The sequence below is a fragment of the Bison bison genome, unplaced genomic scaffold, assembly GCF_000754665.1.
Source record: "Bison bison bison isolate TAMUID 2011002044 unplaced genomic scaffold, Bison_UMD1.0 scf7180017864490, whole genome shotgun sequence".
Taxonomy (NCBI): Eukaryota; Metazoa; Chordata; class Mammalia; order Artiodactyla; family Bovidae; genus Bison; species Bison bison.
Genome location: NW_011495049.1, coordinates 6,382,653 through 6,407,736, shown reverse-complemented (window position 1 = coordinate 6,407,736; position 25,084 = coordinate 6,382,653). Strand labels below are relative to the sequence as shown.

Genomic DNA, 25,084 nt, shown 5'->3' with positions numbered 1-25,084 from the left:
ACAGTTCACGGGCTTCACGTACTCCTCACCCCACCACACACCTGCTTTCTACATGCACCACACAAGCACCCGTGTGACTCACACTACTGAATTCTGCAAGGGCTTGAATTACAATTGTCTTAAAAACAGCTGAACATCTGGAGAAAGTCCAACCTTGTTGCTATGCAAAGGAATGCAAATGAAACACAATGAAGTAACAGTTTAAACCTGTGATGAATGTATCAAAAGTAAAGAAGTGAAATTAGTCATATACTGATCGAGGTATGAGGAAAACAGTACCCTCATTGCTTGTAGTAATGCAGATTGACTCCATCTTTTAGAAATATTATCCAACTAGGAAGAGTTACCAGAAGCCTCACAAGTGTCCACAACCTTTCACTTGGCGATCCTACATTTGGAAATGTGACTCCAGGGAAGTATCACAGGAGAATAGAGCAATATGCTTAAAGACTCTCCCTCAAGTGTTATTTTTCATAACAAACAAATGGAAAGAACCCAAAGGTCAGTTGTTTTATGTGTCATAATGTATTGATGCATCTGTTTGATACATTAAAAATGGCAAATATGAAGACTATGTAGCATCTCTCAAATATTCATGACATAGTGTGAAAAGAAAACAGAAAACACAATTTGATCACTGATTAAAACCATCTAATCCCGGAGAAGGCAATGGCACCCCACTCCAGTACTCTTGCCTGGAAAATCCCATGGACAGAGGAGCCTGGTGGCTGCAGTCCATGGGGTCGAGAAGAGTCAGACACGACTGAGCGACTTCACTTTCACTTTTCACTTTCATGCATTGGAGAAGGAAATGGCAACCCACTCCAGCGTTCTTGCCTGGAGAGTCCCAGGGACGGGGGAGCCTGGTGGGCTGCCATCCCTGGGGTCGCACAGAGTCGGACACGACTGAAGCGACTTAGCAGCAGCAGCAGCAATCATGATAGATAAAATCAATGCAAGAACACGAAGCTACAATCATTGTAAATTTGAGAAATAAATGCCCACAAATTAACAAATAAATATTTAATAAATAAATGAGTACTCTCTTTATGCCAACAGCTCCATTTCAAATGCCTACCTTCAGCCCAGTTCTCTTTTCCAAACACCAGATTCCTACATTAAACTGAGCAACCTCTCCTCTCAGATGGATAACAGGCATGGAAGATGTGACCCATCCCAGCAAACCCTTGTTCTTCCTTCCTAAACACATCACTCCTCTTATAGCTTTCTCCATCCAATGGATGGCAATTCCATCCTGTCACCTGCTCAGAGAGGCTCACTTATTCCTTTTTCTTCCACACCACACATGTAATCTATCAGGAAGCCTTGTTGGCTTTATCTTGAAAACAGCTCCAGCCTCAGGCCACTTTTCACCACCTCCGCCACTATAGCCTTGGTCCGGGCCAGTGTCCTTTGTCACCTGGACTACTGCAATATTCTTTCACAGGTTTCCCTATGTCTGTCCTTGTTCCATGGTCTACTCTCAGCAAAGGAGCCAATGACCCTTTTTAAGACATAAAACAGATCACACCACTCATCTGTTTAAAATTCTCCGTGCTAAGTTGCTTCAGTCATGAGCGAATCTTGGTGACCCTATGGACTGTAGCCCACTAGGCTCCTCTGTCCATGGGATTCTCCAGGCAAAGATACTGGAGTGGGTTGCCATTTCCTCCTCTGGGGGATCTTCAATGGCTCCCATCACGTGGAATAAAAGCTCGAGCCCTTCAGATGGATCACTGCCCCATCCAGGCCCTGCTACCACCTGGCCTGATGCCCTCCTCCCTACTTCCTTACAAATTCTGCTAAATGCATACCTGCCTCCTTGTCACCCCTTGAGAAGTAAAATGTGATCACATATTGGCATTTTCGCTCGGTCAACCCTCTCTGCTTGAAACACTCTCCCCACGTCCTTCAAGTCTTAGCTCAGAGAGCATTTTCTCAACACTGCCCCTCCCCTGCCACCCACAAACGCACACAGCACACCTCAGCCCCACACTCTGCTTCCCACTTTTCTCATAACCCTGATAATTTAAAAATACACTACATAATTGGCTTACTTATTCTGTTTATCTTCTGCTGCTTCTGCCAAAATGAAAGCTCTATGAAGGCAAGGATCATTGCCATCTTGCACTCTCATGTACCCCATGCTCCCAGTACAGTGCCTAGAACATTGTAGGAGGTCGATAAATATTTGCTGAATGAATGAATGCTTGATGGTGGATTTAATTTGTTGTTCAATTCTATTATCTCTATAACAGTAATTTCAGGGGCTTTCCCTGGTGGTTCAGTGGTAAAGAATCTGCCTGCCAGTGCAGGGGACACAGGCTTGGTTCCTGGTCCAGGAAGATCCCATGTGCCACGGAGCAACTAAGCCCATGTGCCATAACTACTGAGCCTGTGCTCTAGAGCCCAGGAGCTGCAACTACTGAAGCCTGTAAACCTAGAGCCTGTGCTCCGCACAAGAGAAGCCGCCTCAACGAGAAGCCTGTTTACCACAACCAGAGAGTAGCCCCTGCTCACCACAACTAGAGAAAAGCCCCTGCAGCAATGAAGACCCAGCACAGCCACAAATAAATACATCAAATTCATAAACAAAACCAAACCGTAATTGCAGTCACTCACAGAGGATTGGTCCGAGTCCACAGCTCTGAATGAGTGGGCCTTGTGCATACCACCGTTTGTATCACTGGCTCCGTCCTCTAGAAGTGGTACCCTCCATCCAATGAGAGCACCTTCCAGCCAAAAGAAACCCTGCAGCCTGACTGCTGGCAGAACTACCAGAGAGAATTCTTCCTTTTGTGGTTTTCATTTACTCACTTTCCTATACACACCCTCGTTTCTGCTACCATCCCCTCAAGAACATACTCTACCATTGCATGACACGCCTTCCATCTCTCCAACGACTCCCAGAAGCACCAGAAAATCCCACTCCTGCCATCAGATTTCAATGAGGGGGATTCACTCAGCAATTAGAGACAGGAAAGGACTAGTGCAGGTTCCTGTACATCAGTGTTTAACCCAATATACCGTGCAGCCCTCCAAGCATTAGCCTCCTTCCCCATACACACTCAATTAGGCACATTTACGTCTCATTATCCAATATGCAATCATGAGTGCTAATAAAAACCGTTGCTACCCTCAACAATGCAATCAGTGCCATTAGCTGTCTCTCAGAAACTCTCCTCTGCTTTGGTGCCAAGTCTGCTCACTCACCCATTTATTTAGCCATGCATTCATGCACGTGTAACCTTTTCTAGGTAGCAAAGGTCAAGTGCACACCTACTATGTGCCTTGCCAGGCAAAAAAGTCTGGGGAACCTGCCCTGACAGGTAAATGGTTATACTACAGAATGTGAGGGGCACAGCAGAGATTTGACCAGGTGCTACAGAAACCCAGAAGAGGAAGTGGATGGAGAAGCCCAACTTCACTCCCAGGACAAGTTCAAATCCCAGCCCTGCCATGCTTTGGCTCTGAGAGTTGCACAGTCAATTTCTATCTCTAAGTTCCATTCATAAGACAGAGTTAATCATCCTAGTGCTTCCCAGGTGGCGCCAATGGTCAAGAATCTGCCTGCCAATGGAGGAGACTCAGGTTCGATCCCTGGGTAGGGAAGAGACCCTAGAGTAGGGAATGGCACCCCACTCCAGTACTCTTGCTTGGAAAATCCCATGGACAGAGGAGCCTGGCCGGGTCTCAAAGAGTTGGGTACAACTGAAATGTCTTAGCATGCACACACAGACGCACCCGTGGAAGAACCAGGCTCTTTCCCTTCTGGCAGGCTATAGTCCATGGGGTCACAAAGAGTCGGACATGACTGAGCACACACGCACAATCATCCTAGCATCCCACAGGGGTGTTGGGAGGATTGCATGAGATGATGCCTAATCAAGTGCCTTGTCCAGCACATGGCACAGAGTGCATGCTCAGGAAACAAGGGCTACTAGGAGTCAGCGCCTTAATCTCAACCTTCGGACACGTGCCACTGCAATCTATTCTCCTCTTGCCTGAAAGGACAAGAGGAATCCCACAGTTCAGAAGGCTGAGATCGAGACAGAAAAATCCTCTTTCCTCGATTATACATGGACAAATAGGGCAGCAAATTCCCGAGGACAAGAATAGTCTTGGCCAAGAAGGTGCACAATGGATGAGGCCCCAGTACACGTCAACTCTTCCTGCCTGGAAGACCTCAACCTGGGTTCTTCCACCTGTCAGACAATATGCTTCTCCCCTTCTCGACCTATACTTCCATCAAAGTCCCAGAGACAAAGACACTAGGAACCTTCATTCTGGATCAGGATATCTGGACCACAGATATAAAATGAGAGTGGGCTGACTGGTGTGATGGGCTGGAGATACATACATACATCACTCAGACCATCCATTACAGACACATGCTGTATGCTGCTGGGGACTTGCTGTAGGGGCAGTGGCTGCTAAAAAATAATCTGGGGACGACACGGACACATCTACCTTCTGTGAAAAAAATCTGTATGCATGAGCCTCCCCCCACCATCCCTGCCCTCTAGGTTGTCACAGAGCACCGTTTTGAGCTTCCTGAGTCATATGGCAAATTCCCACTGGCTATCTATTTTACATATGGTGCATGGAAATCAAGGGAAGTGAAAGTGTCAGCTGCTCAGTCATGTTTGATTCTTTGTGACCCCATGGACTGTAGCCTGCCAGGCTCCTCTGTCTATGGAATTCTCCAGGCAAGAACACTAGAGTGGGTAGTCATTCCCTTCTCCAGGGGATCTTCCCAACCCAGAGATCAAACCCAGGTCTCCAACATTATAGGCAGATTATTTACCATCTGAGCCACCAGGGAAGCCCTGTGGAAATCAATATATGTTTAAAAAAAAAAAAAAAGGAATATATGTATGCACACATGACTGGGAAGTTTCTGGAGAGATACACAAGAAATGGCTAGCAGTAGTTACTTCTGTAAAATTGGGGAGATGGGTTGTGAGACACAGAGTTCTAGATTCTATTTAAAACTCTTCTAAACTGTTATTTATATATGAGCATACATTATCTATCTATATCTACACTGACATCTCCATCCAACTCTCTGTGAAACGAAACACAATCTGGCTTCACAAGCCCCTGCTGATAGCTCTTCCAGACGTGGGGGCTGGCCAGGAGGTGGAGGGATGGGTGGAGGGGACTTACTGGTGTTGTGGTCTATGAAGTAATCTCCGACCTGTGGATCGTACGCCTCTTCCCATCCCAGCGGCAGCTCGTCACTGATGCAGTCAGCAAAGGTGAGCGGTTTGGTGTACCTGGCGAGTGAGAGCAGAAAGAGACTCCGTCAGCCTACGGTCCCCAGAGAGCTGCATTCGTGGCTACCTATAGCCTCCCTGCCCCTCTGGACTGGCCCACCAGATGCAGAAGCTCTGCGCCCCGGCCCCATCGTCCCCGGGAAGATGAACGCGTATCGGAGCAGCAGGATAAGGTCACCTGGGAGGGAGGTGGGGAATCTGCTCTGGTCCCAACTTTGCCACCAACTGGGAAGGGATTCCGAGCGAGTCGCCTGCCTTCTCTGGGCCTCACTGCTACGTCTCTAAGTGAGGGGTCACAGGGAAGGGCTCAAAGGTCGAGCCTGGCTTCTGGACTCAGACTCAAATCTCTCTCTGGCTTCTCCATTAGCAGGGCACGTGGCCCACTCCAGCCCCAGCCGTCCTTCAGGCTCTGTCCATGTTTGTCTTACCTATTTCCCCTCTGAAAAGCTAGCTCGCTGCAGCACTGAGAAGAACAGATGTTCCCTCCCTGTGAGTTTGGCCAAACGCAGTATGTTTTTTTTTTTTTTCTTCCTGGGCTGGTTCCCAAATGCCTGTACCCACTGCTGTCCTTCTCTGTACAATCCAGGCCAAACTGATTTTTTAGCCATAACCACCCTCGAAGTCCCCATATTGGGACTTCCCAAATGGGGAGTGAGGTGGTGGTAACCACTTGGTCTCGGCGACTATGTCAGATAGACAAACCACCTAACTAAATGGACGAAGGTTTATCGAGGCTCAAAAACATCACAAGCCCTTGGTCCAGCACTTTAGCCAGCATGCAGGGAGCAGGGAATCTGGATACATTGAAGTCAGCCTGAGTGGCCCCTTTGGATGGCCCGGTTAGTTTCTCCCCATCACTGCATCTGCCTAAAATACACACACATAATATTCTCCCTGGTGTGCTGCAGTCCACGGGGTTGCAAAGAGTCGGACACAACTTAGCAACTGATCAACAATATTCTCCCTCTCCTGCCTGCTCCTGCCCCCTCCCACTTCTGAAAGACTGAAAGGTTGTGCTTCAACACTCTTTCGACAGCCTGGCAAACTGAGGTACAATGCAATAGAAGGAAAGATGAGTGGGATGGGGTCTAGGATTCCTGGTCAAGAACTTCCCTCCAAGCCATAGGAGATGACTCTCCTAGCCCATGCAACCTCCTTCCCTCTTAAACCCACCCCAAATTAAGCTGAAAACAAAATATGTGCTGAGACTTCCCTGGTGGTCCAGTGGCTAAGACTCTGTGCTCCCAATGCCAGGGACCTGGGTCCAATTCCTGGTCAGGGAACTAGATCCTGTCTGCTGCAGCTAAGACCCAGCACAGCCAAACAAATTTTTAAAAAAGAAAGAAAAGCAAAATGTGTGGGGAAAAAAGAAACCATGAAAGAGCCCCTGGTGGACAGACCTAGTGTGTTCACATACCACTATACATCCAGGGTCTGGTAGACTGAGAACATATCTACTGACTGAAGGAGTGGACAGCACCAAAGCGCTGTTAAACATACTGCTGTATTATGGGAGACAAGGATGAGGCAGAGGTCTATATGATATAAAATAGACTAAGCCCTATCCAATACGGATTCAGTAGGCATCACTTATTAGCTGTGTAAGTATGGCAACTTAAGTGTTCCTCTCTGAGCCTCAGTATTTTTATCTAAAATGTGGGGATAATAACTCTCCAAGTTGTCAGGGTAAATAAAGTCATGATTGTAAAAACAATTAGATCCTGGTGCAAATGAATGCTGAAAGAACATTCTTCTCCACTTCCCAGAAGGGGAAACGGAGACTAAGAGAGAGATGAAATAACACTCTCAATGTCTACACCAATGATATTCAAGCAAGGCACTCAGCCTTCAGAGCCCCTGCTGTGAACCAAAAGGTTCTCTCGAAAGTTAACATCTTCAGCTGAGCCCCATGGAAAATTACAAGCCACTGTCTTAAGAGTAAAAAATGAAGAGATGAGGAAGACACAAGTGATTTCTTTAGGCTAGAAGGCTCTTCATTTGGGAGCACTTATGCCAACCTGGATAAAGTTTCTAAAAAGTCGTCTTCAGCGCAATCCGCCGCTACCCCGCAAGCCCTGCCCACCCCAAGACTTCAGAAGCAAGAGACCATGTTCCTCAGTTCCTCCTCCTCCTTAAACTCCTGTAAAAATGGTTTATTCCCACTTCCTTATGGAAAATGAAGACCAGTGACCAACAGTGAAATCTCATCCAACATCATTTCATCTAACACATTACTGAAAGGGTCTCTGAAGGAAAACTCTGCCCGCAGGCCTACCCTTCCACAGCAAGTGACTCTGTTACTGAGGACAGATACATCTGGGGAGGGAACAGCAGTGCTTGGGCCAACCACAGTCAGACCCTTCTGGTTCATTCCTTTCCTTGGGTGCAGCCCTGAGAAGCCCCACCTACTGGCCTGGTGATGAAGATAGGAATCTTGTTATTTACACTTTGCAACCCAGAAAACCAAGAAGACAAAGATATATTCCCTCTCCACAGCTCCCTGAATCCACGAGTGGATCAAAATTCTTTCCCCCCTCCCAGGGTTGCGGGGGTGGTGAGGTGGGGAGGAGAGGAAGAAATTTCCTGGTTGTCCAGTGGATAAAAGTCCACCTTCCAATGCAGGGGACATGGGTTTGATCCCTGGTTGGGGAACTCAGATCTCACATGCTATGGGGCAATTAAGCCCATGTGTCACAGTGAAAACCCAGGGCAGGCAAAAAAGATAAACAAAAATCTTCCATGGGGATGAAGTAAATGATTTCATCAATGGTGCATTTAAGCAATAGAATCTTATGTCCCCCATGATTGGTGATCAATAAATATTTGTGGAATGAGTGAATATGACCATAAATATCTAAGAACAAAAAATAATGGTGTATTTTATATTTTGCTAACATGGAAGAATGTTCTTAACATACTATGAGAAAAATAACATTTTTGAACAAGAAACGCTTTAGGATATTGTTTTAATACAGTATTTTTGCCTGAAATGTGTGTACGTTTGTAGAAGAGAAGCTGGAAAGATACACATTAAAATGCTATCTTGGTAGAGGGATTTTAACAATTTAATTTTTTTCTTTTTAATCTTTTTAAAAGTAGTTTCTCTGTAATATTCCTATCTCAACTGTAATCAAAATAGTTAATGATGGCTAAATCAAGGCCTAGAAAACAAGTTTGTTCCTTTTCTAGGCAGCAGGTGCTTTTCCTCTATTTGACCAGTGAGAAAACACACCCAACATCTTGCAGCTGGCAAACACCAGAGGTATAACCTGAAGCCCCACTGCCTCACTCCAGAACCTGAGCTTTGCTAATAAAAACTGACAAGACCAAGGGAGTCTCAGGATAATCTGGAAGCTATGCCTGAGATACAGATGTCAAAGCTGGGCTGGGGGACATCGGAAGCAGGCAGAAGGCACCTGAGCTGCAGCCTACCTGCACCTTCAGTTTTCTACGTCTCGGTGCAAAGCTACTCAACACATTTGGATAATGCACAGTTGCTTCACGAAAAGACAATTAATTGTTCTAAAGTCATCGTAACAAGGGATTCACTGAGCTCTCTGTGTGAGGCTGGAGATTGGGGGAGGAGAGGCAGGTCTAAAACACCAAAAATGCATCACTTTTCCAGAAAACCATGAACTTTACTGCTCATTCCAGCCTTGGACATCAAGAAGTCAGACCTGAAATAAATGTTAGCTACAAGCATCAGTCATGTACCTGACACTGGATTTCCTACCAAAGCTGAAATGCTGATTCCCGCCTATGGTGAACGCAGACATTGTGCTCAACAGTTATAAAGAAGAGGAATCAAGAGGACCCAAAGTTAGCCAGAGGGGGCAGGGGAGACAGGAAGGCTTTTGGGTTTGATATTCGGGCTTCTCTTAAAAGTGATCATGGAGAAAAAACCAGAGGACTGACATCCTGACTCCTATAGCTCTTCCATGGGAAAGAGAAAAGCTTCTATTGGAAGACTACACAACTTACAAGAAATCTGGACAGCAAGCTTCTCTGGAACAAATGCCAAGAGGGGGATGAATTATTCAGTGTGCAGGGACGTGTCATTCAGAGAATCAGGATGAAGAGAAGCATTTTTAGCTGTACAAGGATTTAAATACATACACACACACACACACACACACACGTATATATACATGTGCACCCACTCCTCATCCCAGACAGAGGAACTGTCCGTTTAAACCAATCCCCTCTGGGAAACTGTGGGTGCTTCTCTGGCCTGCAGTGTTTCCCCTTGGGCAAGTGCCAAGAATGTGAGCTGGGAAGAGATGTCTGCTTTCAGATGCGGCCAGGACTTGGGGGCCTGCCTGCAACTCACAGCCCCCATCCTCTGGTGACGCGATTCACCCCCATTCTGTCCGGTGCAGTCCCTGCCTCCAGGCTCCAAGTCCTGGGCTGCTGAAAACCCAGATCGTGAAATCAAATGACCCAAATGCTGAAGGGGTGAGGGGGAGTGAGGGAGGGCGCCAAGAGAGAACCAGTTCTGCCTCTTCTTAATTACCAATCTCTGGAGGAACACAAACATTCCTGAATGTTTCACAACAGGCTCTCCTGGAAGAAGGGGCCCGGATGTGTTGCCTTGGAGACAGGTAAGGCTGTGTGGGATCACCTGTCCGGGAACGCGGGCCCCTGTCCTCTGTCCAGCTCCATGTCCCCACGACTGGCTGGCATTCAGTATTCAGACAGTACATCTTTTCTAAGGAGGCAGCTCAGAGGAGCGGAAAGCCTTCTGCCAAGTCTAACACTGGGTGGTGATTCTCTTGGGCCTGAAGAACGCGTAGCATATCTTTCATGTTCCTAGTGCTTCCCGAGCAATCTGAACGCTTCCCACAGTAACCTCTTTATGGCCCGCCAGCATGAGGCTGGCCCCCGACCGGGCTCTCGCCAGGGCCAGCTGGGCGGGATCGCTTTCTAAAGGGCCCTGAGGACCACATGCCAAGAACTGTCCAAACTTTCAGCTGAACCTCTCCTCTCAACCCTGGGCACAATGGCCAGGCTGGCTCTTCCCGCCCTGGGGTGTTTCACACGCATGGTTCACATAGCTCAGGACTGCACAACTCCTGAGGAGATGCAGCCATCTCTGGACTCCAGCAGAGCCCCAGGCCACACAGACCCTCGACTTCCACACCTGCAAGGCTGGGGTGGCTGAACAAAAGGGCAATCTTTGAAGCTCTCCTTCCTTCCTTGAATTCCATTTGGTTCAAACACCTTCATTCATTCCTTAAACAAATCTGGGGATGAAAGTAATCACTGTCTCATAGTCGGTTAGGAGGGCTGAGTACACGAACCGCAGCGGAATCTGAACAAACTTCCAGCTACAGAAGTGGACAAAAGGACCCTGCCCTTACATTCCCAGCAGGGAGACATCCCAACCAGAAAGTGAATCCACAAGATCATTTCAGAGATTCATGCTGTTCAGAAAAATACAACAGGGTGGTGGGATTATGTGTAAGGGTGGGGTAGGTTGGGGCAATCAAGGGAGGCTCCTCAGAGGAGGTGATCTTGGAGGGGAGACCAGATGGTGGGAAGCATCAGGAATAGCCAGTACAAAGGCTTTGGGGTGGGATAATGTTGGTGTGAGGAACAGAAAAGAAAGCCACATGTGAGCCACATACGTCATGAGTGATGGAGTAGAGATAGATAGGGGCTGATGCTGGGCTTTTAGGACTTTGGGGTCCCTGTTAAGACTTTGAGAGCCATCCTAGTGTTGAGCCACAGAGGGTGACCCAGAGAGGCTCTCTGAGTCACCCTCTCCTCACCTCCTTTCTCCCTGCTTTCCATCAATCCTCCAAACAACAAGAATTTATTGCATGGACACAAGAGCCTGGTCCCATGCTAGGCACGACCACAGCTCAGACATTTGAATAAGCCTTGTTTCTGCCTTCGAGAGCAGAGGGCCTGGCCAAGCAGTTGAGCTTACCCTTAAAGCAGGGAGTAGCTGATCCCTGTGACAGTATGTACGGTGGTTATGCTACCTTAGGCTTTGAACCGTGGGCAGTGAGAGGATGCAGAGATAGTTAATAAGATGCTAGGTCACAGGCTTCCCTGGCGGCTCAGTGGTAAAGAGTCCGCTTGCCAAGGCAGGAGACAAGGGTTCAATCTCTGATCCGGGAAGATCCCGCCTGCCACGGAGCTGCTAAGCTCATGGGCCACAACTACCGATCCTGTGCTCTAGAACCAGGGAGCTGCAAGTACTGAACCACGTGCCGCAACTATTGAAGCCTGCGTGCCCTACAGCCCTGGTCCACTACAGAAGAAGCCACTGCAATGAGAAGCAACGGGAGAGTAGCCCTCACTCGCCACAACCAGAGAAAGGCCCTTGCAGTAACCAAGACCCAGCTTAGCCAAAAATAAAAATGAATTAATTTTAAAACAAATAAGATGCCAGGTCTGCTGTACACATGTGAAAGAGCAAAAGGGTGGGAGAAGGGAGAGACTGAGAGGACAGGGCATAGTCAGGGGAGGCCGGAAGAAGGAAGCAGTCCACGGAGGACGGTGGTCAGCTCCGGGGCTAATAAGGAGGCAGGGTAGCCGTACCCACATAGGCTGAGGAACTGATGCTGGGGTGAAACCCACACCCTGCCTCTTCCACAGCCACAGGCGTGTCACCTAACCTTGTTAGGAGTTTCCTTCTCTGTGAAACTTAGAAGGCCCAATCTCATAAGGGTGTTGTGGGAATTAAATGAGATAACCCATACAAAGTGCTTAGTACAGGGCCTAGCATGTAATAGGCCCTCAGAAAATGTGGGCTGTTAACGTGAACAGCAGAGAGACTTCCGTCCTCTCCACTGTGAGAATTGTGTTATCTTTCATCTTCAGTTTGTTGGATATGTTTGCTATCATCGTTCTCATCATCGCTGTCCCCATTTTTCATCTCAAGAGATATGAGTGGTGGTTAAAACTCACAAGCTCTAGAGTCAGCCACCTGGGTTGCAAGGCTGGCAGCATCACTTACTTACTCTATCCTGTTGGGCATGAACCCCTAACTTGCCTGAACCTGCTTCTTCATCTGTAGAGTGGGGATACTCAGAGTGACTACCTGGTTAAAATGAGCTATGCTGAGCCCATGGTACACAGGGCTCCACCCACATTCACTTTCTTACCAGTTAGGTTTTACATCCTTTTCTAAAATTAATTTTTTGGGGAGTGCATTTGCTTTATAATGCTGTGTTCATTTCTACTGTGCAGCAAAGTGAATCAGCTACATGTATATATATATCCCCTCATTTTTGGATTTCCTTCTCATTTAGATCACCACAGAGCACTGAGTAGAGTTCCCTGAGAGGTTTTATATTCCTTTCCATGATGAGGCAAAAACCTGTCCGTGCTGCTGCTGCTGCTGCTGCTAAGTCGCTTCATTCGTGTCCAACTCTGTGCAACCCCATAGACAGCAGCCCACCAGGCTCCCCCGTCCCTGGGATTCTCCAGGCAAGAACACTGGAGTGGGGTGCCATTTCCTTCTCCAATGCATGAAAGTGAAAAGTGAAAGGGAAGTCTCTCAGTCATGTCTGACTCTTAGCGACCCCATGGACTGCAGCCCACCAGGCTCCTCTGTCCATGGGATTTTCCAGGCAAGAGTACTGGAGTGGGGTGCCATTGCCTTCTCCACCTGTCCGTGCTAATAGCTGTTAAATCCTGAACTGTATTCCACCGCCTCCCACCCTAGAGGAGCTGGGGTTGGTTACACTCCCTGGTTTTTTGGAAATTAAACCAGAGAAAGTTAAGAGATGACAGCTGGATTGGCTTTGGCTCTCAAACTGTGTACTCTGAAGAAAGCATTTACACCAGCAATTTCCAAGTTCTCTTTCTCTTAAAACCCTCCCTCCCTCTCCTCCCCAGACACCTGTCTTGACATTCTGGTTGTCCGACCCTCAGAGTTCCTTCCTTCCCTCCTTTGGTTGGGCTGGTTTATCTAGCCGCTTTCTTGGTCTGGACACTCCCTCCCATTCCTGGAATTCTATGGGGAGGGGAGGTTCCAGACTGTTCCCCCTACCCGCTCTAGTTTCAACCCAGGCTTCAACAAACCAGTAGCTCACCTCCCCCTGATAAATCTAGCTCTCACTCTGCCCTACCCCCACTGAGTTCTTGGGATCACACGCCCCAGCCTTGGGCCTGTTCCCTCCTTCGCCTCCATCCCCATGTCTCTATGCCTACTCATGCCCAGATACCCTCCAGCTCACTGACACGGAGGTGACTGTGCTATTCCTCCACGTCTCACTTGCTGGAATTTAAGATTAAGATTCTGAGAAGCAAATTATGGGTTGGCAGGGCCAAGTTTGGCCTATAGATATGTTTGCTTGTCTACTGTAATGTTGTACTTTAAGAATGGAGTTAGCATGCCTTTTGAAGTCAGCCCCTCACTCGTTGCACACAGTCCCCTCTGCTCTCTAACGTGTTTCTCCTGCATCTTGTCTTATCAAGAGGCAGCCTGTGTGTGTGCTCAGTTGCTAAGTTGTGTCTGACTCTTTGCAACCCCATGGACTAGCCCGGCAGGCTCCCCTGTCCATGGGATTTTCCAGGCAAGAATACTGGAGTGGGTTGCCATTTCCTTCTCCTGGGGATCTTTCCAACCCAGGAATCAAACTCGAACCTCCTGTGTCTCCTGCATTGCAGGAGGATTCTTTACCACTGTTCCGCCCAGCAAGCCCAATAAGAAACAGCACAGAGAAGTCATTAGGAGCACTCTCGAGCCAGACTCTCTGGGCTTTGACTGCCAGTTTCTAGCTCTGTGACCTTGGGCAAGATACTTAAACTCTCTTGGGCTGTTTTCACACTTGCAGAACAGGAGAAATAATAACATACTGATGGAGCATGCATTCTGTGCCTGGAATTGTTCTAAGCCCTGTACATATATTGGCTCACTTGGACTTCATACCAATGCCATTCAGACCCACCTTACAGTGTTCTCTGAGGATTAGATGAGCTAATGGATGAAACAGCACTTTGGTACACAGTTTGTGCTCAACAAATATCAGCAACACATCATTATTTTCACTGCTGTTCAAACGAGGCGCCTGATGCAGGAGTAGTAAAGAATGCTAAAACTGAATGTGATATCTGGGATCTGACAAATCAAATCTTTGTTTCATTGGTGAGAAAACTGAAGCACAGAGAGAAAGACTTGGCCAGAGCCACCCAAGAATCCAGAGGCAAGACTGAGACTAAAACCTGGGGACCAACCTCAGGCCTGCATCACTCATGCCACCAAGAGATCAAGTCAGCCTGGTGCTGAGTTTAGCTCCATTTGAGATGCAGTGATCACCTGAACAGCCCTCAAGAAACAGCTATTGGTAGTACTGCCCTATTATACTGAAAGGAGAATGATCGCTGGGCCAGAGCCCATATTAAACTATGGAGTTCCCATTCATGGATAGATAAGGTTGGCACATGGGCCCTTCATTTTGCTTGTTTCCTCACTGAAGGGCAATTCTCTTGAACAAAGCACTGGGTATATATGCTCCCGCCTCATCCAGCTTCTTCCAACTCCACTCTCATTTCCAAATTGGGAATTAGGCTAAAGAGTTTCTGGCCCCATAGAAAAGGCCAAGAGAACCAAATGGAATTCCCAGTTCCATCTTCCTTAGCCATATAATCTTAGGCATTCCTTCCCCAGCTCTAAGCCTGTTTCCCCATAGGTCAAAAATAAAGCAGTCAAGAATCTGCCTCACAGGGCTCTAGTAGTGTTGAATGAATTAGTACCTGGGAACAAGTCAGCAGAGCCCTTGGCATGTAATGCTGGGCAGGCATGCAGAGCTCTTCAATTTTGATTTGTTTTTAAATTTTTTGCAAGATCTTATTCCCTGACTAGGGATCAAACCGTATTCACCCTTGCCAGGGAAGCCACAAGAGCTCCTCCTTTATGAATGTAGGCTCCTGAGGGCAGCGACCCCCAGCTTTGCCCCTTTCTAGTCTCAAGAACTGGCTGTCCAAGGGGTCCTCCCTGGTGCTGGTCTATCCAGGAGCTTCCAGCTCGGAAGGACAGAGGCCACCACCACCCTTCCCTGGAATCTGGCCATTCCTGTTCCTTGAGTTCTGACCCTCACCCCAGCCATGCAGCCTGAGGAGCTGGTCCTTCCAGAAATGGAAATGGCCATGAAGGCTTCTCTGGGATCCTGATCTGTGGCTTATTCCGTGATTACACAGTTTAGGCAGAGCATTGGAAGGGGATCTGGGTTTCAATCCTGACGTGGCCACTAGATGAACCAGGCCCTTAGGCAAGGCACCGACCCTCTCTGGGCTTCCCATCTACAAAACAAAGGAGTTGAAATGTCATGTTTCTAAAGCCCCCTTTATCTTGCCAGTCCTCAAAGTCAAGGGCATTGTGAGGTTGCGATGAAACAAAACATCTTACTGGACCATGGGTTCTAAGTGAAAGAAATCAAGCCCTTTATCTTCACAACATTTCTGTGAGGCAGATAGAGCCACCCTTACTTGACCACCAGGAAACCGATGTTTCAGTGTCATGTAATAACGGTAATATAAGCTAAATCTCCCCGAGTGTTTACAAAGTACAGGCACAGTTCCGGATCCCACACACAGATTCTGTCTCAATGATTCTAAGCTGCACATTTTAAAATACCTTGCAGCATCTCTGAGACTGGGATGTGTGTGAGCACTGCTGACATCTTTCAACAGTATCAACCAGGCTGTGGTCCTGATGGAGCTGTCACTGCCCACGTGTGCACAGACATCAAAGGTGTCACGGGCTTGGGATGAAATCCCAGAGACAATAGTGGAGCACTTTTAACCCCTAGGAACCACATGGTTGTGGGGAAGGGTGGAGGAGGCAGTGAACAGACATGTTTAGCAACATTCCCAAAGCAGGCGTGCAAGGGAGGCTCCCTCTGCATAATTGCCATGCTAGCCACAGAGCCCAGCACCAGAGCCTTTGAGCTGCTCTGTGGGTCCTATAACAAGGCTGCATCACCAACGCTCAAGGGCATCAAGGACAAGGATATTAGAAGGACAGACATCAATGATTCTGAGTTAAAAAATGACTCCAAAGAATTTGATTCAAAGTGAGAAAATGTATTAGGAACACTCGAGTTTTACCTTTTTTTAGGTATTCCTTTTTATTTTTGTATGAAAAAAGCAGTATGTGAGTTTTAAAAAAATCTGAAAGATTTGAGAAGTATGAAATAAACATTCTAGTTAATTTTAAAACATTGGGTCATAATTTAAATGGCAGCATTTTTCCTTTCTTCACTAAGATAAAATAATGGTACATCTTAAAATCAGTGCTAAATTGATTAGTGTTAATAACCCCAAGCTGGAAACAGTCCAAATGTCCATCAAGAGGGGAATAGATACATAGATCAGTACATGTGTACACTGGAATATTACTCAGTAATAAAAAGGAACAAACTATTAGCACAAACAATAACACAGATGAATCTCAGAAACATATTGGGCAAAAGAAACCAGCAGGGGAAAGAGACTATTCTGTACAATTCCATGTATATAAAATTCTGGAAAATACAAACCAACCTATAAGGACAGAAAGCAGATCAGTAGTTGCCTGGGGATGGATAGAGGGAGAGAGGGGTTAAAGGCACAAAGAAAGTTTTGGGCGTGATGGGAATAGTTGTTATACTGATTGTGAAAACAGGCTCACGGATGTATGTGTGCCTGTCAAAAGTCATCAAATTGCACTCTTTAAATACATACAAGTTAGTGTGCTTTAATAATTCCTCAAAACTGTTGTAAGAAAAAAAAATACAAGAAAATCCCATATTTGATGTTTTGATGCTACATATTATCGTGTTTAAAATAATCTAAGTACCATTATCAGCTCCATTTTACAGATGTGGAAACTGAGGCATAGCGGGGCAAGCTGGTACATCCTGGGACACTCAGTTTGTCAAGGCGCAAATCTAACTGGCTTCAAGTCTCAGCTCTGCCACCGAGTGACTGTGGCCAAGTCCCTTCCTCACTCCATTCCCATCATGAGGTGATGAAACAGTGACTGATCACTAAGGGACCTTTCAGTACTGGGTTTCTAACACTGTGACCTGAGGACTGGTCCAAGGTCACACAGCCACAGAGGAATGGTTTCTCCTGGCACCCAGGTTTTCTGACTCTCCTCGATCCCCTGGTTCATATGCACTTGTTCTCTGAACACTCCTTCTGACACCCCCTTGTGTATACAGCAGTGATCCTCAGCCTTGAGCTGCAACACAATCCCCTGGAGAGTGAGCGCTTGTTAACTCACACAGAGCTTCATAGAGAGCTGTGACCCAGAGTTTCTGAATCTGGGATGCACTGAGAATCTGCATTTCCAACTAGCTCCCAGGGGATAATGATGCTTCTGGTCCCAGCACCCTACTCAGGACCCACTAGTGTACAACATCCCCTATCTTATAGTTTCAGAAACTTTACTCGTCACTTTTTTTAGTGAAATTTTTTTTGGTGTATAATGGCTCAGTGGTAATGAATCTGCCTGCCAATTCAGGAGCCACATGAGATATGGGTTTGATCCCTGGGTTGGGAAGATCTCCTAGAGGAGGAAATGGCAACCTACTCCTGTATTCTTGCCTGGAGAATCCCATGGACAGAGGAGCCTGGTGGGCTACAGTCCATGGGTCACAAAGTCAGACACGACTGACTGAGCAAAAGACACAGCACGTAGTCGCTTTACAATGTTGTGTTAGTTAGACAGCAAAGTGAATCAGTCACGCGTACACATATCAGTCAGTTCAGTTCAGTCACTCAGTCGTGTCCGACTCTTTGCGACCCCATGAATTGCAGCACGCCAGGCCTCCCTGTCCATCACCAACTCCCGGAGTTCACTCAAACTCACATCCATTGAGTTGGTGATGCCATCCAGCCATCTCATCCTCTCTCGTCCCCTTCTCCTCCTGCCCCCAATCCCTCCCAGCATCAGAGTCTTTTCCAATAAGTCAACTCTTCGCATGAGGTGGCCAGAGTACTGGAGTTTTAGCTTTAGCATCATTCCTTCCAAAGAACACCCAGGACTGATCTCCTTTAGAATGGACTGGTTGGATCTCCTTGCAGTCCAAGGGACTCTCAAGAGTCTTCTCCAATACCACAGTTCAAAAGCATCAATTCTTGGGTGCTCAGCTTTCTTCACAGGCCAACTCTCACATCCATACACGACCACTGGAAAAACCATAGCCTTGACTAGATGGACCTTTGTTGGCAAAGTTATGTCTCTGCTTTTTAATATGCTGTCTAGGTTAACCCCTCTTTTTTTTTTTAAATTCCTTCCCACTGAGGTCACCAGAACACTAGCTAGAGTTCTCTGTGCTGTACAGTAGGTTCTCACTAGGTATCTATTTTATACATAGCAGTGTACACACACCAATTGCAATCTCCCAATTCCCCTTCTCATTCCCTTAGGACCACCAGCAGAAGCTCTTTCAAAGCTGAGCCATGCATTTCACACTGAAGGAATCATGCCAGAGCCCCGCAGAAGACACGGCATTGGACTCCCTACTGTTCTATGGGCTGTAGAAGCAGGGCAGGCCCCAGGTTATTCATGCAAGTAGGCAGGGCCTTCCTAATGCCTTCCCTAGATGCTGCGGCTGGGGAAGCACACGGCGGCATAGCCTGGCCACGTCTAAGGATCTCAGAACCTGCAGATGCCCGAGTGTTTGCTGACGGCATCACAGTGGCTGGCGGACCCAGCCCAGAAGCTCGCCTCGCCTGTCCACCTGACTGCTATTTCTTTATTCTCCAAGACGGCAGAGGCCTACGGTGACTGATTACAAAGGAGCTCTGCACGGGAGTTGAAAAGAAAATGGTTTTCACCTCTGAAAAGTACAACTGGAAGGGTTTATGTTTTCCTCCCATCGTTTCTTTCTAAAGAAGAATATAAACCCTTGTTCCCTGAAGGGAAGCCCTACCTGCAAGTCAGCGTTAAACACCAGAGGAGGAAGGCGCCTTCAGAGCTGAAGGCGGCTGAATTAAAGTCAGCAGTGAAACAAATAAGCAATTAAAATAGCTATTTTGGGAAGCCTTGGAAAGCAGCAGATACAATATGAATTATTCATTCATGCTGCCAGGATGACTTCGGGGCACTGTCCTCTGTGCTACTGTTCTCTTGCTCTTGTTCATTCAGCCGTTCAAGCACAGAGAGGGGACACAATACCCTGGCCCTGGGACACGGGCGCTGAGTGAGTGTGTGCGCGTGTGCGCGCACGCGCGCACGCACGCACGCACGCACGCACACACACACACACACACACACACACACACACGTGTCCTCCACAAGGAGGCCAGGTGGCTACTCCAGATGGTGAACCACATGGAAAAGAAACCCACAGGTTGGCAGACACCTTCAGCTCCCATGCCAGGGGAGAATATATGAATTTCCAATTGGCCCAAGAGGGGGGTGTGTGTGTGTGTGTGTGTGTGGTCACATAAGCACATAGGCATGGGGAGTGAGTCATAGGCGATCACCTGTGCAGAGCAAGAGAGAATGCATACAGTGTTTCTAATATTTCACAAGCTTCCCAGCTGCTCTGGGGTTGATTCGGGGACTCAGGAGGCAACGGGTGGGATCTGGACAATTAGTTGCGCATCACACTGAGCCCACCCAAGGTCTGGACATAAAGGAGGAGTCCCCCAGGCTTGGTGGAAGGGCTCTATCTGGGCTCTGAAGCCATCAGCCCCCTCCTGCTGCCTGACCATAGAAGTAGTACTGTGTTCTCATACCTTATACCCATGCAGGAGACCTTGAACAAGTCCCTTCCCCTCTGTGGGCCTCAGCTTCCCCATCAATGAAACCAGGGATATGAGCTCCATTTTAACTGGTCCTTCCAGGTTTGACATTTCATGGTACCATTTTGTCACAAAAATCTAGCATCTCAGAGATGATTTACATGCTCCTGTTTTGACCTTGTAGCAAGTCAAAGCTTTTAAAGAATACTAACACACAGTACTTTACATGTGCTGCTGCTGCTGCTAAGTCACTTCAGTCGTGTCCGACTCTGTGTGACCCCATAGATGGCAGCCACGAGGCTCCCCCGTCCCTGGGATTCTCCAGGCAAGAACACTGGAGTGGGTTGCCATTTACATGTGCTACTTGTCATTCAATTCTGATAGCAGTTAAGTGGTTAAGTGGTTCCCATGATGATCTCCCATGGTACAGATGAGTACATGGAGCCTTAGAGAGAGATGTTAAGAGAATGACTGAGAATTTGGATTCAGGACTTAACTATGACTCAGAAGGTGAGTGGAGATAGTGACTCTACATAATTGGGAGGACAGAAGGGGAGTTTTTTAAATACCATGGAATTGAAAACTACCCTCTATAGCTTTAAACTATAAAGTCTGGTAAGAAGGGAAAATTAGGGGGCTATTTTTGCCCTGGCTACAAATATTAGGAATGGATATTAGGAATGCTGTGGGTGAGGCTATGAGAGAAGGGGTGGTTGTCTGGGGAAGATAAAGAGAACAACTTTTCGGTCAAAGTTTTTAGACAAACTTCTAAAAGTTTAGACAACCCAGGAGCAGAAGTCACAGGTGACAAAGGACAGGAGCAGTCAGAAGCACCCAGTTCCTAAAAGACAAGGGGCCTCTTAAAAACTTACAAACTTAACCCACTGTCTTAAAGACAACTGCACAAACGCTCCAGTGACCAGCTGCTGTTCTGACCCGACCCAGGTGGGAAGATTTACACTCAAAGATGTTTAAGGCAACATTAGTTATCATAGGAGGGAAAAAATGTGCACAGCCTCAATATCTGTAGGGAATGAACAGGTAGAAAATTTTGGCTATAATCATTCAAGTAACTGTTTGAAATATATGCTCAGGAAGCATTTTGAATGATAAAAGGGAGAAGGCTTATAGTACAGAATTGAAAAGAAAGTTAAAAAGCAGGATACAAAACTGTGCCTGCAGCATAACCTTACCTGCCTGCAACTAAAGAGGAAAATGACCATAAGGAAAAACGCCAAAATGTTGAGTGTTTGCCTTTCACTGGTGGGGATGGGGTTTGGGTTGGGGGGTTTGTTGATTTGTTTTGGCTGCTTTCATAGCCAGGAATAAGGCAAAAACCCCTAAACCACCAAGTATATTTTTCAGCCCTGCTATCCAGAACCTCTTACTCCCTCTTCATAAAAAAAAAGTCATTTGAAAATGAATCCTAATTTTCCTCTTATAGACAAGTTCAGAGTATAGGAAAGCACTAAAATAGTGAATGAAGAAGACAAGCATAAACAGTAGTTTTGTGATTCCTGCGTGAAGCAGGGTCACTTTTCTGCACTCCCAATGCAGGGGCCCCGGTTCGACCCCTGGTCAGGGAACTAGATCCCATATGCCATAACTAAGACCTGGCACAGCCAAATAAATGTTTTTAAAAAAGAAGAAGTGGGGCCATGAAGCAGCATGCAAGCCAGTGAGACACCCCAGCACAGCCCTGGTCCATCTGCCAGGAGAGAAACAGAGGCTGCCTCCTGGGTCTCCTCTCTAAAGCCGGAGGGACCAGAAGGGACCAGCCTGGGAGCTTGTCTAGAGACTGATGTGAAAGGGCCCTGAGGATATGGGAAAATCATTACTAGATACTCTCCCTGCCAACACCTGGGTATGAAGAACTTTGGAAAAAAACCGAACCATTACCAATCACCCCAAATGAAGTGCTGTTGGAGGAGGGCTGCTGCTGCTAAGTCGCTTCAGTCGTGTCCGACTCTGTGCGACCCCACAGATGGCAGCCCACCAGGCTCCCCCGTCCCTGGGATTCTCCAGGCAAGAACACTGGAGTGGGTTGCCATTTCCTAGTAGAGGATAATAAACAGGGGGCGGCTTGGAATATTTTGTGTGTCGAATAGAAAGTTGATAGAGATCAGACCACAGCCTGTGATAAGACCATGGTTAGAATACCCAGCAGCAGGGGCTGTTAAAACAACCCTCACCCCAGTCTCTCTGCCCCCAGAATGTTCTGGCCTAGGGAAAAATGGTAGCAGCTTCCTGCTGCTGCTGGTAAGGACACAACTCCCAGATCACTCAGTGCAAACTGCACACTATTTCATGTGATCCGTGCCTTTGTCATCGCTGTTCCTTCTGCCCAGAACACTCCTTCCTTCCTTCCACCCTCTTTCCCTCCCTTCCCCACTCCCCACTCCTTTTCAAACAATATATGTACTTCTATTATCTGTTTATATATCCACCACTTCCAGAAGTTTCATGAGGATCTGAGCGGTGACTTACTCATCGCCGTAACCTCAGCATCTTACATGAGTAGACAGTGAGTGAATGTTCACTGAATGAATAAATGTACTTACAAAAGAGCAAACGAAGAGAGAAATGGTTCCTGGGAATTCCCCGCAGGGTTCAGAGCGAGGTTCACCAGGTTCCAAGTCAGGCTTGACTCAACAAAGGAATTTGTGAGCAGGTCCTCAGAGTGCCTTTGCATTCTTGACCCTATACGATTCTCAAATAACCATCACAAAAGCAGCATCATTACTATCTTGACTATTCCCCCACTTTACGAAGGAGCAAACCAATACTCAGAGATGCTCCTCAATCGACAGGGCTCCCAAGACCCTGGTTTGTGCCAGGACTGGACCTGGCCCACCGCTCAGTCCCATCCACCCTGAACTGTCGCGACGGCTCCCTCCGCCCGTTCCCAGCTGGTAACTGGAGATGTGTGGCAACGGCCAATTCTCCTGCTTCCGGGTAGTGGATTACCCACTGGGTAGCTGAGGGGGCTTGTCTCCTACTCCTGTGTCACTTTCATTAGCGTAATCATCACCATGCAGAAGCGGAATTGCCCCCGACACATGCAGGCCTTGGAGGGCTCTGCTCAGAAGTCCTGGGAGAAGGAGGTGACCCTCAAGGGTGGAAACAACCCTTGTGGATTGTCTCTGAGGGTTGGTTATTCAGGAGCCTCTGCTGACTCCATCACTACACACGCTCCCCAGGTCAGAGGTGGGGGGTGGCCTGGGAATGTTCCCATCAGCTGACTTAGAAGACCCTTGCCTGATACTCAAGCACTTCAGCTACTTTCCCACAGACAGCAACACAGAGTGGCCCAGAGCCTTAATTAGGTCAAGGGAGCGGGCAGGGGTTTGGGGACCACAGAGGCTTGGGTCCCCAGTTGTGAGATCTGGTGCCAGACTCTTCACCTCTGTGGGCTGCACACAGCTGGCTCCCCACCATTCTGCACAGAACAGGGCTCATGAAGTATGCACTGCATCGCTTCTCTCTACTTTTTCTCCTGAGTGAAGCCTTCCAAGAAATATGCTTTTTTAGCTATTTAACAAGTCTGATCAGTAGAAATCATGTGGCAAGATTTCATGGTGGAAAAAGAACATATTTGGGTCTAGTATCAGTGGAAGAGGGCTTCCCTGCTGGCTCAGATGAGAAATAATCCGCCTGCAATGTGGGAGGCCTGGGTTCAATCCCTGGGTCGGGAAGATCCCCTGGAGGAGGGTGTGGCAACCCACTCTCGTATTCTTGCCTGGAGAATCCCATGGACAGAGGAGCCTGGCAGGGTCTCAAAGAGTTGGGTACAACTGAAGTGTCTTAACACACATGCGCACACGCACCAGTGGAAGAACCAGGCTCCTTCCCTTCTTACACGGATGGGGACACTCATCCTTGAGTTTTGAGCTTTCACAGTCCATGACCTAGACCTTCAGCAGCTGCATTTCCGAAAGCCCCCAGATCACGCCCGTTTGTTCTCTTTGGGGTCTCCAAGGAAACTATCACCTTCTTGCTGTCCCTCTTTCCTCTGGCCCTTAGCTCCCCACCCACCCCCTGCTGCTGCCCTTCCTACACTGCAGTCCCCATTCCTCACTCCAGCTGTTGGCTTCCTCAGTTCTTCTACTGCCCCTTCCTGCTCACCCCTCACTCCATAGAAAACTCCAAGTAAGTCCAACCTTGTCCATCTCCTGCTTCAATCCCTTCAAAGTCTGGCCACCCAAACTAGAAAGAAACCCTAACTTTGGCTGTGGCCCAGCCCCCTGCCTATCTCTCCAGTCTCATTCAGTTCCCAGAACTCAACAGCCTAATTCCCGCCTCTCAGCCTCGGCTCACGCAGCGCCCTCTGCCCAGGATGCCACCACCTGTCCCTGTCCACAGTCTGCCCACCGTTTGCACTGCTGTTGCCTTCTGTCCATCAGCTCTCAGCCACAACACCATCTCTAAGACGCCTCTCCAGGCAGCCTTGTTAACTGTCTGTCTGTCTGTCCCTTTCCACGGAGCCAGTCTGTGCTCACCATTGGCTCTCTAAGGTGGAGCAGAGAGTTAGCTGACGGCCCTATTGTCTGCTGAATGAATGAGACAGAGGACTTGTGAGTATTCCTTTCTCCCCAAGGGGAAAGGTTTCGAGTTTATTTTTTTGTCTTTGTTTTCCTTTACCCTCCCTCCAGAGGCACAGTCCCTGAGCCCAACACCTACCAAGCCAGCACCGGGACTCCTGCAGAGTCCATGGCCCCACTCCAGGGTGTTATAGGTTTACCCATGAACCTCAGTGTCCTTGCACAGCCCATAGCAAACTGGAAATTCCCAAGAACAGGCCCTGAGAACCCTCCTGAGAAGGCTTTGAACTGACAGGGCCAGAACAGTCCATGAGGGTGAAACTCACTGATGGAGGGGATGACATGGGCCTCTGAAAACATCTCTCTGTGGACTGGCAGAAGTCAGATCCTTGAACTGGGTCCATGATGAATACCTGAGGGTCCTATAAACTTCAGGAATTGTGATTTATTTTGTACCTACTGCTCATGTTGGGCACACACTGGGCTCTCATAGGATGGAGGAAAGGTTTTTTTTTTTTTTTTTAAGTAGGGCTTCCCAGGTGGTACAGTGGTAAAGAATTCGCCTGTCAA

General features: G+C 47.7%; 1 protein-coding gene across 1 annotated transcript in view; it reads right to left on the bottom strand.

Annotated features, from left to right (window-relative positions):
- Window positions 1-25,084, bottom strand: part of WWC1 (WW and C2 domain containing 1) — a 158,932-nt gene that overhangs the window by 75,263 nt on the left and 58,585 nt on the right. The window contains exon 2 of the mRNA XM_010863353.1: window positions 5,170-5,279. Within this exon, the coding sequence (XP_010861655.1) occupies window positions 5,170-5,279 (110 nt within the window). The remainder of the gene's footprint in view (window positions 1-5,169; window positions 5,280-25,084) is intronic.